The sequence below is a fragment of the Pseudonaja textilis genome, chromosome 2 (genome assembly GCF_049901715.1).
Source record: "Pseudonaja textilis isolate UNSWEBS1 chromosome 2, rPseTex1.2, whole genome shotgun sequence".
NCBI classification, from domain to species: Eukaryota; Metazoa; Chordata; class Lepidosauria; order Squamata; family Elapidae; genus Pseudonaja; species Pseudonaja textilis.
Window position 1 is genome coordinate 237950118 of NC_141991.1, and position 12117 is coordinate 237962234.

At 37.9% G+C, this 12117-nt stretch overlaps 1 protein-coding gene across 1 annotated transcript in view; it reads left to right on the forward strand.

Annotated features, from left to right (window-relative positions):
- The window catches only part of CPLANE1 (ciliogenesis and planar polarity effector complex subunit 1), a 58939-nt gene extending 52745 nt beyond the window's left edge, over window positions 1-6194 (forward strand). Inside the window, exons 50-55 of the mRNA XM_087927374.1 lie at window positions 802-863; window positions 1983-2147; window positions 2942-3033; window positions 3386-3508; window positions 4655-4818; window positions 5618-6194. Coding sequence (XP_087783500.1) covers window positions 802-863; window positions 1983-2147; window positions 2942-3033; window positions 3386-3508; window positions 4655-4818; window positions 5618-5755 — 744 coding nt within the window. The 3' untranslated portion in view covers window positions 5756-6194. The remainder of the gene's footprint in view (window positions 1-801; window positions 864-1982; window positions 2148-2941; window positions 3034-3385; window positions 3509-4654; window positions 4819-5617) is intronic.
- The last annotated feature ends 5923 nt before the right edge of the window (window positions 6195-12117 follow it).

Here is a 12117-nt window from a genome sequence, read left to right on the forward strand (position 1 = left end):
ACATTATCTTATGACTTGCAGTTTTAAAACCCTGGATTGTTCAAATTCATCCATCATCGGTAGAAACCTTAAGCAAGAGTCATTCAACATTTCTCTGGGTCTCAGTCTTTGACAGTATGATTCAGAGGGAATGGCTGCTGTCCAGGAAGAACAGGACGTGCCAGGAGACTTTAAACTTCTATAATCCTTATGATGATTTTATGATCCTTTAAAATCTCTGCAAGACCATGATGAAAAATTCTCCTGAATGAAACAATTATATTAAACAGCTGGAAATTGTCATCTCTAAGGACAAAGGAAACTTTAAAAAAATAATATTGATGGATAAAAAGTGAGCTTTTCTTTAAGAGTCAAATATTTATTTCAATTATAGTCCAACATAAAAGCACAATCAAGAAAAATTACATCCATTTCTATAATACTTTCACTTGTAAGAGATATAAAATAACTAAAAGCTAGGATTACTAACCCAATGCTATAACACTAAAACACTCAAAACTGTTTATAAACACATATTAATATTCATGTTAAGGATACAGACCAAAGGAACAGGGACTCAGAGGGCTGAAAAAATGGATTTAAAAAAATAGATAAATTTAAATAATTAATTCTCTAAAATTACTCATACCCAGTACTCTTAACTTGTATTCAAACATTAATTGTTACAGAGCAGAATCTAGCAATGTATGTAATAAACAGTAAACATTTTGTCAGTAAATTTCCTGAGAATAATAGGACAATCAATTAGAACAGTTAATAGACCAGATAACTGATATATATCTCTTTGTATTTTTTGTATAGCCCCTTGGACTGTCAACACGAGAGATTAAATTACAACAGAAAAAGAAAAAGGAGAAAGATAAGTATGTTATTTTTCAGGAGCTTTTTAGATTTTTAATCCATTGTATGTGGTAGTTGAGCTATTAAGTGTGAATTGTCTACATTTCACCATATATAGTTCACTGGTCTGTCAGATTTTATGATAATTGAATGAAATAATTCTAGGATAAAGCATTTGAATTCTATGCCCCAGGGATAAAATGAAGGAAAGTATTGGGAAATTTGTTGAATAGATCTGGTAAAAACCCACTTGAAAGAGAAACTTTGTGTTGGGGACACTATAAAACAATTCTATTGTATTCACTCTCTGGGTAAATTCACTCTGCTCTAGATTTGAATATTGTTTGGCATGTTTTTATATTTTAAGAGAGCATATTTCACTGATGCAAACCTGACAAAGAAGAACCAAAATTTTTCTACAGATTTTCCCCAGCCATTTTCATTGTTACTAAAGTATTTGATATTTTTGGTCCTCTTGTCTCTGATCTGGTTCGTTATATGGAAGTAGAACAGACAAAATCAGAATACTGTCTCTTTCATACAGTCCTTTACAGATTACAGGTAGTCTTGACTTATGACCGTAGTTGAGTTCAAAATTTCTGTTGCTAAGTGAGACAGTTGTTAAATGAATTTTGCCCCATTTTATGACCTTTCTTGCCACAGATGAGTTAAGTGAATCCCTGCAGTTGTAAAGTTAGTAACATTAAGTGAATCTGGCTTCCCCATTGACTTTGCTTGTCAGAAAGTTGCAAAAAGTGATCATATGACCTGGGATACTGCAACCATCATAAATGTGAACCAATTGCCAAGCATCTAATTAATTTGGTGATCATGGGAATGCTGCAACAGTCATAAGTGTGAAAAACTTATCATAAATCACCTTTTTCAGTGCTGTTATAACTTCGGTCACTAAATGAGATGTTGTAAATCAAAGACTATCTGTACTTCTACTAGTATGTTTTTCTAGTACACGGACTATTTTTATGTGTCTCCTTTTCTCCCCGGTAGTTACAAACTTAGACCGCTTTTAAATAACCTAGAAAGGATGTTGTTTTAAAAAAAATCTACAATTGTTAATGTAGTTAACAATCTGCAATTGTTAATGTAGAGTAGTTAAATGGGCCCATTTACTTTCTCTGAAGGGTCTTGCTATCTGAACATCATAACTTAAGAATCACTGAAGCTCTCAGTCTGATGCATGACTTGCTGTCCGACACCGCACAGCTCCCTTCCAGTAACTCTAAACCATCATCCAGGAGAAAATCCTCTTATGATTTTAAGCAGCTACGCATCCCTTCTGCTGGAGGGTAAAGTATTGTAAAGTCGTATTGTCATTAATTTTTCTGCTTCGTTCTCAGATTTACCAATGTGACAATACTGTGCAGGGCTTGTCAGACATAAATCTGAGTACCGTTGCATTGCTCTTATTCCTAGAAAAAAGCACCGCACTGAAATACTGAAAATTTTAATACTGAACATTAACAGCGCTAATTTTAACATTTACCTTCACAGTGGTTCAGTATCATAGCAATGGCAATGTACTGAGGGATGGTTGACAAACTTTTTGAGGGGTGTTCTGTTTCAAAATTGCTGATGCAGACACAGTATTAGCAGTCAACAGGAAAGTAATTCAAATGCATAGCAGAGAATGGTTGCCTGAAAAATGCCAGTACAGTCCAAAGAGCAGTAGCATAATCCCAATACATTCCAAGAGTCACAGAAAACCAAATTAGGTAGTCAGGCCAGTCAAAGGGCCACAAATAAGAAAGAGGAACAAAAGATACAAACTAGGATTCCAAACACTTGTTTCCAAGCAAAGCAGCTACCTGAAGCTGTCTGCTGACCCCTGACTGCAATCATTCGTGCCTCACCCTTTGCCTTGCCTATCGGCCTGTATAGACTAGTTTATATTTTCAAAAAGTTCTAGAACAGGGGTCTCCAACCTTGGCAACTTTAAGACTTGTGGACTTCAGCTCCCAAAATTCCTCAGCCAGCAAAGCTGAGAATTGAAGCCCATAAGTCTTAAAGTTGCCAAGGTTGGAGACCCCTGTTCTAGAATAATCATTGCAATTATAAAAATACATTTCTTTTTTAATTGAAGTTTCCATGGGAGGAGCAAGCCATTTGCCAAAGTTGGCTTTGGTCCAGCGAGATCCCTTTCAAGTCTGTCTTGTGACACAGCTTGGAAAAAGGGTAAGAAACAAAGATCTCTTAATATCATACCAGTTATGAGATATTCAGTACAAAGTGCATGGAGCATTTTTAGACTCTAATATTCTACACCTGCATTTTGCATCATAAAGTTTAAATAAATAAGCAAACAAGCTTTATGGAGAAATGGAACATTCATTCCATTTCAATAGAGCCTTGAAATTTTAGAGTGATGCAAACAAAAAGACATAGCAAAGAAAGAAACTCTAGGTTTCTGCCATGCTGAAGATAATAAAGATCACTAGATCACACCAAATTGTAATCTGGCAACTTCGTTTGAAGTTCCTTAATCCATAATGTGAAAAGAACAGTTTTGTTGTCTTTTTTGCTTAAGGTCGACTCTGCCAAACTCCCTACAGAAGAACACCACTAGAATCCCATCAAGGTGAAGCATATGGGAAAAGCCGTAGAAACCAGAGGCAATGGATGAGTAGCAGGCTGGACCTGAGAAGCCATGGTTTGTGGTTGCATAAAACTCAGTGCTGTTCATTGGGATCTCCACAGTCCCTTCTGTTTTTAGAAAAAGACCTTCTCCCGTTGCTAGGCTTTTTCAGTTTGGATTAATTCATAATGATTAATCTTTTTTCAGAGTTTAACTCTTCTTGTTCACCTGTTTGGAGTATTTTAGGGATAATTTAATACAAATCCAATCATTAGGTAAACTAAGGTAGCTCACAGAGCCTTGTCTAATGAGCTGAGGAAGTAAAAACTTATCTAAATAGATCATTGGCAATACTTATAGTTTAAATGTCCTCTTCTTAGTTGGAATACTTTCCAGATCTTTGGGGTGAGGTGGGGGTGGGGGAGCTGTTCCCCTACACTGTTTGGAAGCCTCATTGAAGAGAATCACTACTAATGCAGAAAGATTTAAAAATAGGCTCTGCAAGCAATAATTGGAGTCCAAAAATTGATAACTATGGACATAAATTCTGTGCAAGGCCTATATACATTTTTCCCCCTTATGAACGCTTGTGGGAAACTATACCCTATCCCAATATAATGGCTAGTATAGACTCATACATTATAATAACTTTTTGACATAATTTAGCAACAGTGATATTGTTTTGTAGCTCACTGTCTTTTGATGGACATGAAGGAACTACAGGAACATATAGGGTTGCCTTCTTGATGCCCCACACCTGAATGAGACAGTGCCAAGTTGGTCACATATATATCAAGGGACATGGAAATTCAGATTAACAGAGTTGTTAATGTTCTTGATAGTGAGCTTCCCTCCATTCATGGTCAAGCCAGGAAGAGCCTCAGGTATTCTTGAAGTCAGGTATTCATGGCTCTATAATTGTTGGGATGTTGAAGCTGGGAGGAGAAGCCTGTGAGATCTTCAGTGGGCCCTCTGTCTCTGTCATTGATTAACAGATGCCTGATAGATACCAAGGTCAACCATGGGAGCGTAGCCTGAAGTGAAATAGAAATGCTTAACTAGAAGGTCCCTTTTAGATATTTTTAAGAGATATGAAAAGCAGCACTAAAACTTACTTTTATCAAATTGGATTCCAAATTGAGGTCCAAACTACAGAATATTTACATAGTTAAGAAGTTCAGATAAACTAAAACAAAAAATCTTTCAACAACTTCCCTCCAGCTTCTGATCAGACAAGAGAATCAATGAATGAGAAAAGGTTCTTCACTTCTAGTATGACATCTCAGGCCACCGAAGAGACTGATGACAATACTGTGAGTGGTTGGAGTGTCCCCGAAGAGATCCAGCAAATACTGTATGGCACATCTAATGCACATTCCAACAAGGTGAGGACGGCAAAAATAGAACAAATTGGGCTATAGCTCTGAAATAGTTACTTGTTTGTGTCTTTATTTTATTTGATATTTATATCTCTCCTGGGGAAAGGATCAGATTCTTATTGTTTACAGTGCCTTTTCATATGTTAACATTTGACCCCAAATCTAGTTTTGGAATTGATAAATTCTTGTTAATCTTCTACTCCCCAAAAATAGGACTATAGTCTGAGGGTTTGAAAAAAAAAAAGAGGGTTTTCCTTAAAAGGAAAATATGAAAAGGTTTCATCTGAAGAGCCAACAATTTTGGGGGTGAGCAAAATCATCTTCTCCCAGGATACCAGTGGGCCATGCTATACGAAGGGTATCCCTCCCCCCCCCTTTTCCCCAAAGTGGGGACAAGTTAGACGGAAGGTCTTTCCAGTGTTCCTCACTATTGCTGTGCTGTATTTTAAGGAGGCAAAATAGAAGGGGAAGATGAGAAAAGCTTAGGCCTCCAAATGAATCCCTGTTGTACTATATAAAATGTACTTCAATAAGGCACAGAGCAATCTTAAAGAGCAGGGCAGATGCATCCATTGGAGATAGTACTATAAGAAACTGGTGACTACGGAAATAGAAAGCAAGGAAAGAGTGGGGCCAATGAATGATTTCCAACAGAGATCAAACATTATGGCTTTTTGTTAATTATATACTTTCGTTATTAGCCGGCCTAATTTTAACCCAAGGGGAAAGAGACTTTTTTGGCCTTGAAAAGGTCTCTTGACTGGTCTGCTTCTTATCTCCATCATGCTTCTCTTCCTCTCTCCAGGAATCACTTCCAGAAGATGCTTGCTCGATTGCCAGCCTTAATAATGCTGACAGCGTGAGTGAAAGTACCGGCAGCATCCTTAGCAAGCTTGATTGGAATGCCATAGAGGCTATGGTAGCAAATGTGGAGGAGAAGTAAAACTGTATCTAGTCTGTTCTGGTCTTTAAAAGGACATTAAGTGGAATATGGAAATGAATAAATAACTGGTGGTGAAGTTGGAAGAGGATCAAGCAACGTCACCACAAGTAACATCAAGGGCCAATATTCACCCATTCAGGAGATTCTGCATAATGTTACAGAAAAATTCAAGGACTTTTTTTTTTTTTAATGATTACCTTCAGAATAATTTGATTGGTAGTGGTGGTGGTGTTCCACAAGATGCCATTTTAGGACTTGTAGAATATGTAGAAGTTTAATAAATCTGGCAAATAAGGTCCTAAGGATGTTATAAACTTGTATTTTTGAAAGAGTGTTTAGAATGTAGGTGACCAGGCTTGCATCTTGGTTTCAATGAATCTTGTTTAAAATTATGAACATTTAAATATTTTTGTAATAAAATATTTGGGGTGTTTTGTTTTGTTTTTGTTATGTTTGAAAATGTTTTTTGTAGGGGTGACAAGTTTGTGTTATATCAGGTTAGTTTTGAAGGTGTTGCTGATACCCAGTATCTCTTGTTGGGTTATTTTTTGGTAGTCTGTGAGAAGTAATCAGGCCTTAAAATATGATGCCTCCTTCACTATGTGAATATTTAAAAGAGTTTCATTTCTTTTAATTCATTCTCTTAGTAAATTTTTAGTTCCTACAATTCTTATTTGTGGAATACTTGACATTTTCTGAATATATCTTCCATCAGAACTTTGAGGCCGTTTTGAGTTGTTCTTTTAAAATGAAAGATGTTGAAACATTGAGTGGATAAATATTTATGCTCAATTTAAGAAAATAACAGGTATTTCATATATTCAGTTTACGAATTTGCCAGTGTTACAGTTTATCATAAAGACATGTTCTGGCTCCTAGTTTGGGAGCCCTTTTTCACACACTAGACATGCTCCCTCGGAAGGTAGCTAATCGTCAGCCCTTTGAGGTAGGCCAGCTAAAGAGCAAGAATGACTGGAACTCTCCTGAACTCTAACATAGGTTGTAGTAACAATCTTGAAAGCCTCTTTTGCCTTCCCACCTTCTTACACCTCTGGGAATTAGGGTGAAGCCAGTTCGAGTTTTTAATGTTTTCTTCATGCCTTGTCTAACGTCGTCTCTGTGGCTCCAAACTCTGGTGGAAGAGGATTCTGAGGAAGCAAACTATCACTCACAAAAGCTGGTGCCTTTTCATAACGTTTTGAACAGGCATTACCAGATTGGGCTCTTGTAAACTAAATGATTCTCCTCCGTTTGGTAACGAAATGAACTCTAATCTTTTCGCTCAGTTACTAGTGAGATTATTCCTTTTGTAATTAAGATGAGGTTTGTAAATAAGGAAGCCCCATTATATTTTAATGGGATGAAAGAACTTTCAGAGTGCTTAATTAGATAATCTGGTGGCATTCAGGAGATTTGCACAGCAGGATGGGATGTTCATGATACCACGATGATGTCACTTTGTAAATCATGATTACATCTTTATCTGTATTTGTAGAAGTTGTACAGTGATACTCTAGATATGCAATATACACTGCTCAAAAAAACATAGGGAACACAAAAATAAGACATCCTAGATCTGAATGAATGAAATATTCTTATTAAATAGGTTGTTCATTACATAGTTGAATCTGCTGACAACAAAATCACACAAAAATGTCAATGGAAATCAAATTTAGCAACCCATGGAGGTCTGGATTTGGAGTTACATGCAAAATTAAAGTGGAAAAAAACACTACAGGCTGATCCAACTTTGATGTAATGTCCTTAAAACAAGTCAAAATGAGACTCAGTGTGTGTGGCCTCCACATGCCTGTATGACCTCCCTACAACACCTGGGCATGCTCCTGATGAGGTGGCGAATGGTCTCCTGAGGGATCTCCTCCCACACCTGGACTAAAGCATCCCCCAACTTCTGGACAGTCTGGTGCAACGTGACGTTGCTGGATGGAGCAAGACATGATGTCCCAGATGTGCTCAACTGGATTCAGGTCTGGGGAACGGGCGGGCCAGTCCATAGCATCAATGCCTTCGTCTTGCAGGAACTGCTGACACACTCCAGCCACATGAGGTCTAGCATTGTCTTGCATTAGGAGGAACCCAGGGCCAACCGCACCAGCATATGGTCTCACAAGGGGTCTGAGGATCTCATCTTGGTACCTAATGGCAGTCAGGCTACCTCTGGCATGCACATGGAGGGCCCCTAAAGAAATGCCACCCCACCCTATTATTGACCCACTGCCAAACCGGTCATGCTGGAGGATGTTGCAGGCAGCAGAACATTCTCCATGGCATCTCCAGACCCTGTCAAGTCTGTCACGTGCTCAGTGTGAACCTGCTTTCATCTGAGGAGAGCACAGGGCACCAGTGGTGAATTTGCCAATCTTGGTGTTCTCTGGCAAATGCCAAACGTCCTGCACAGTGTTGAGCTGTAAACACAACCCCCACCTGTGAACATCGGGCCCTCATACTACCTTCATGGAGTCTGTTTCTGTCCGTTTGAGCAACCACATGCACATTTGTGGCCCACTGAAGGTCATTTTGCAGGGCTCTGGCAGTGTTCCTGTCCCTCCTTACACAAAAGCGGAGGTAGCAGTCCTGATGCTGGGTTGTTGCCCTCTACGACCTCCTCCACGTCTCCTGATGTACTGGCCTGTCTCCTGGTAGCGCCTCCATGCTCTGGACTCTACGCTGACAGACACAGCAAACCTTGCCACAGCTCGCATTGATGTGTCATCCTGGATGAGCTGCACTATCTGAGCCACTTGTGTGGGTTGTAGACTCCGTCTCATGCTACCACTAGAGTGAAAGCACCGCCAGCATTCAAAAGTGACCAAACCATCAGCCAGAAAGCATAGGAACTGAGAAGTGGTCTGTGGTCACCACCTGCAGAACCACTCCTTTATTGGGGATGTCTTGCTAACTGCCTATGCTTTCCACCTGTTGTCTATTCCATTTGCACAACAGCATGTGAAAGTGATTGTCAATCAGTGTTGCTACCTAAGTGGACAGTTTGATTTCACAGAAGTCTGATTGACTTGGAGTTACATTGTGTTGTTTAAGTGTTCCCTTTATTTTTTTGAGCAGTGTATTAGAATGAACCAACTGTTTAACATATTGGTAATAAGGTATCTTCGGGAGTATGTAAAAAAATTATGATTTGTCCCTTCTTGTTCTCCTAATACTACTCCTAATTACTATTACTACAAAAACACTCAGTGTTAGTAAAAAGGTGTAGAGCATGGGTGTCTAACTCATGGCATCACATTGCCGTTGTGATGGGCTGGGGTGGGTGTGGCCTACACGGGGCGCATCCAGCCCATGACACCCCTGGTGTGGAGCATGGAACAGGGAAATACACACAGTTCTCATTTAGTGACTGCTTGTTCAATGACCAGTTACCAGGGTGCTGAAAAGGATAGTTATGACCAGCCCCTTAGCTTGCAGCTGTCATGTTCCCGCAGTCATGTGATGACGACTTGGCTGCTTGGCAACTGGCATGCATTAATGACAGTCACAGCATCCTGCAGTCACAAATGATCACCATTTGATACATTCACAGCCAGTTTTCCTCAACCAAAGTCAGTGGGGAAGTTGCAAGTCACAATAATATGATGTTGCGCTTAATAACTTACTGACAAATCAGAGCAGTCCAGAACATTTCAATTTATGACATTACTTAGCAACAGAATTGCCAGTCCCTATTAAGATTTTGGTGAGGATTACCTATATTAAGACATGGAAAATACTTGTGTATCTATAGAGTAAATACAGGTAACCCTCGACTTACGATCACAATTGGGACCAGAATTGTGTTGCTAAGCAAGGCAATTTGTTGAGTGAGTCCCTCTCAATTGTATGACTTTTTGCAGTTGTTAAGTGTATCATGCAGTTGTTAAGTGAATGGGAAGATCACAAATGTGATCATGTGACCCCAGGACCCTGCAACTGTCAAAAATACATGCTGGTTGCCAAGTTACTCATTTTCATCATGTGACTGTGGGGATGCTTTAGCAGTTGTACCTGCAAGAACTAGTTGCAAGTCACTTTTTTCAGTGCTGTTGTAACTTTGGTCACTAAACAAATGGTTGTAAATCAAGGACTACCTGAACAGTATAGCATGGATTAATATGGCTTCAGATTAATGCATATCTTGAGAGCATTGCTTATGTTAATTCCAGTTAACATCAAACTGCTCAGAATGTTTTTTTTTAATGGAATGGACAAATTCCAATCATTTCTCTTAAAAGTATGACTTTCATACACTGGTTTTAATTTTGCAGATTTTAAACTACCATTAACTTGTTAAAGTAATGTTTTGCAATGAAAATATTAAAATTATGTACCATTGTGGGCTCATCTATAATCACCCTTGGACCTAGCTATAATTCCCTCAAGATAGTTAAGAGATAGGTAAGAAATTAAAATTGGACTTCAAATTTCCATGAAGCATCTCTGAAAATCTAGAATTCATGTTTTGGCTTTGAAAATGAGATTGAAAACAACCTTAGGATAAATATTACAGAAGGAATATACCTACAAGGATTCTCTGAAGAGAAATCATAGGCTTCCATTTATTTTGCCAGTTCTTAACTCAGAAGTAACCAGCTTCAAACTTTAAGTGGGCTTCAAGAGCCCGAGAGTTGAGGGAGGAGTCTACAGTCATACATATAAAGTCCATCTACTTGCATCCTATATTTATCAGTTTAGAGTATATCACCCAGGTGAGCTGGGAGAACAAGCAGTTATGGGCAATTGAGCAAGTATTTAATGATAGCAACTAGATTAGCTATTCAAGAAGATAAACTAGGAGCCAGTGAAGCTTGGTAACTTTGAGAGTAATACAGCCAAGTGGGTGAATTGTGATTAGATGACTGCAAAAGCTCAAATTAACTTTCAGAGTTCTTGGAAGACTTGGGTTGCAGTGTCAAGTATCTTTCCTGCCACAATAGAGAAGCTATCAGATGTGCATCAAGAACTCTCTCTGCTTGATATGTCTGTGCCATGAGGCCAGCAATCATTTGATTTTTTCACCATTTTACTCTTGATTCCTTGCCGCCATCCCTTTTTGGATAACATAAATTCAAATTTAATGGCCACCCACTCATGATTCTGCATATGTACAATAATGAACAAATTCCCAGGGGACTGCATGGAAGCTAATATACAGTATTCCAATTAAAAATGTAGTTTTTAGGGCTCAAATAATCCTGTTCAACTGAACCCATCCCCCTACAATGACTGTCAGTTGTTGGGTGGAATAAATAACATTTCTTACAAGATACTGATATGAGATGGCAAAGCCCAACAACCATAACCACATCAAATATATGTGGCTTTGGCTTCACGTCATTTAGCGTGTGTGTGTGTGTGTGTGTGTGGTATTCAACTTTGTTCGGTATTTTCCCACGTCATTATAGTTGTGCTTTTAAAGTTGTAACAACGTTTCGGCAGAATCTCATCTGCCATCATCAGGTTTCTGTATAGTGTTCGTCTGTACGTGAAACAGTGAATATATTTGAAATATATTTGAAATATATACCCATCTCACTATTGGTATTTAGGAATATCCCTTTCTAAAATGTTCCAGTTCAGCAGAAAGATTCAATCTACAAACAACTCTGTGTTTATGGGGCAAAAAAAAGTTTCATCTATTTATGTAATATGAATCAGTGGAATGGACTGAAATCTTCAACATAGAAACCCCCCACCCTTTTCTTTTTTAATTAAAAGACATTTTGGGCCCATCACCCTAAGGAATAGGGTTAATTCTTCATGTAATCCATTATCAAGAAATTCTTATTCTCCTTAGTGTATTTCACAGCAATTATTATGGAGCTATGTGATTAATTTTCTGGTGAAACAGAACATAATAAAATCAATTTGTAGATACCATGGGAGTAAATGAGTGAATGTTAACTGCCAGTATTGTACAAAAAAGAATTAGGCAAAATATAGTAATGAATGCAGCATAGCTTTTGCTTTCGCAACCTTAAAAATAAAATTTGCCCAGAAATATTTGCAGCCCATTACGACAAAGAAGAGGAAATGAAAAATATTTCATAGAGCAATTACATTCTGGTAATTATTAGTCATGTCAGTTTAATTTTTCAATTCTGTACAAGATAATGAATTTGAATATTGTGTTACTATTTCCTACAGATCAAGTAACACACTAGAATTATGTAAATTAATGTAATAAAAACACACCCCACCATATATTAATTTTATAATTGAATGCATCTAAAATCTTTGATGAACATCCACTTTTAAATAAAATGTAGAATTTAAAATAGTTATTTGCTAATTACTATGCTATTCATTTCTTCTGCTTTTGTCAATATGCAAAAATTATTTTTCTGTTA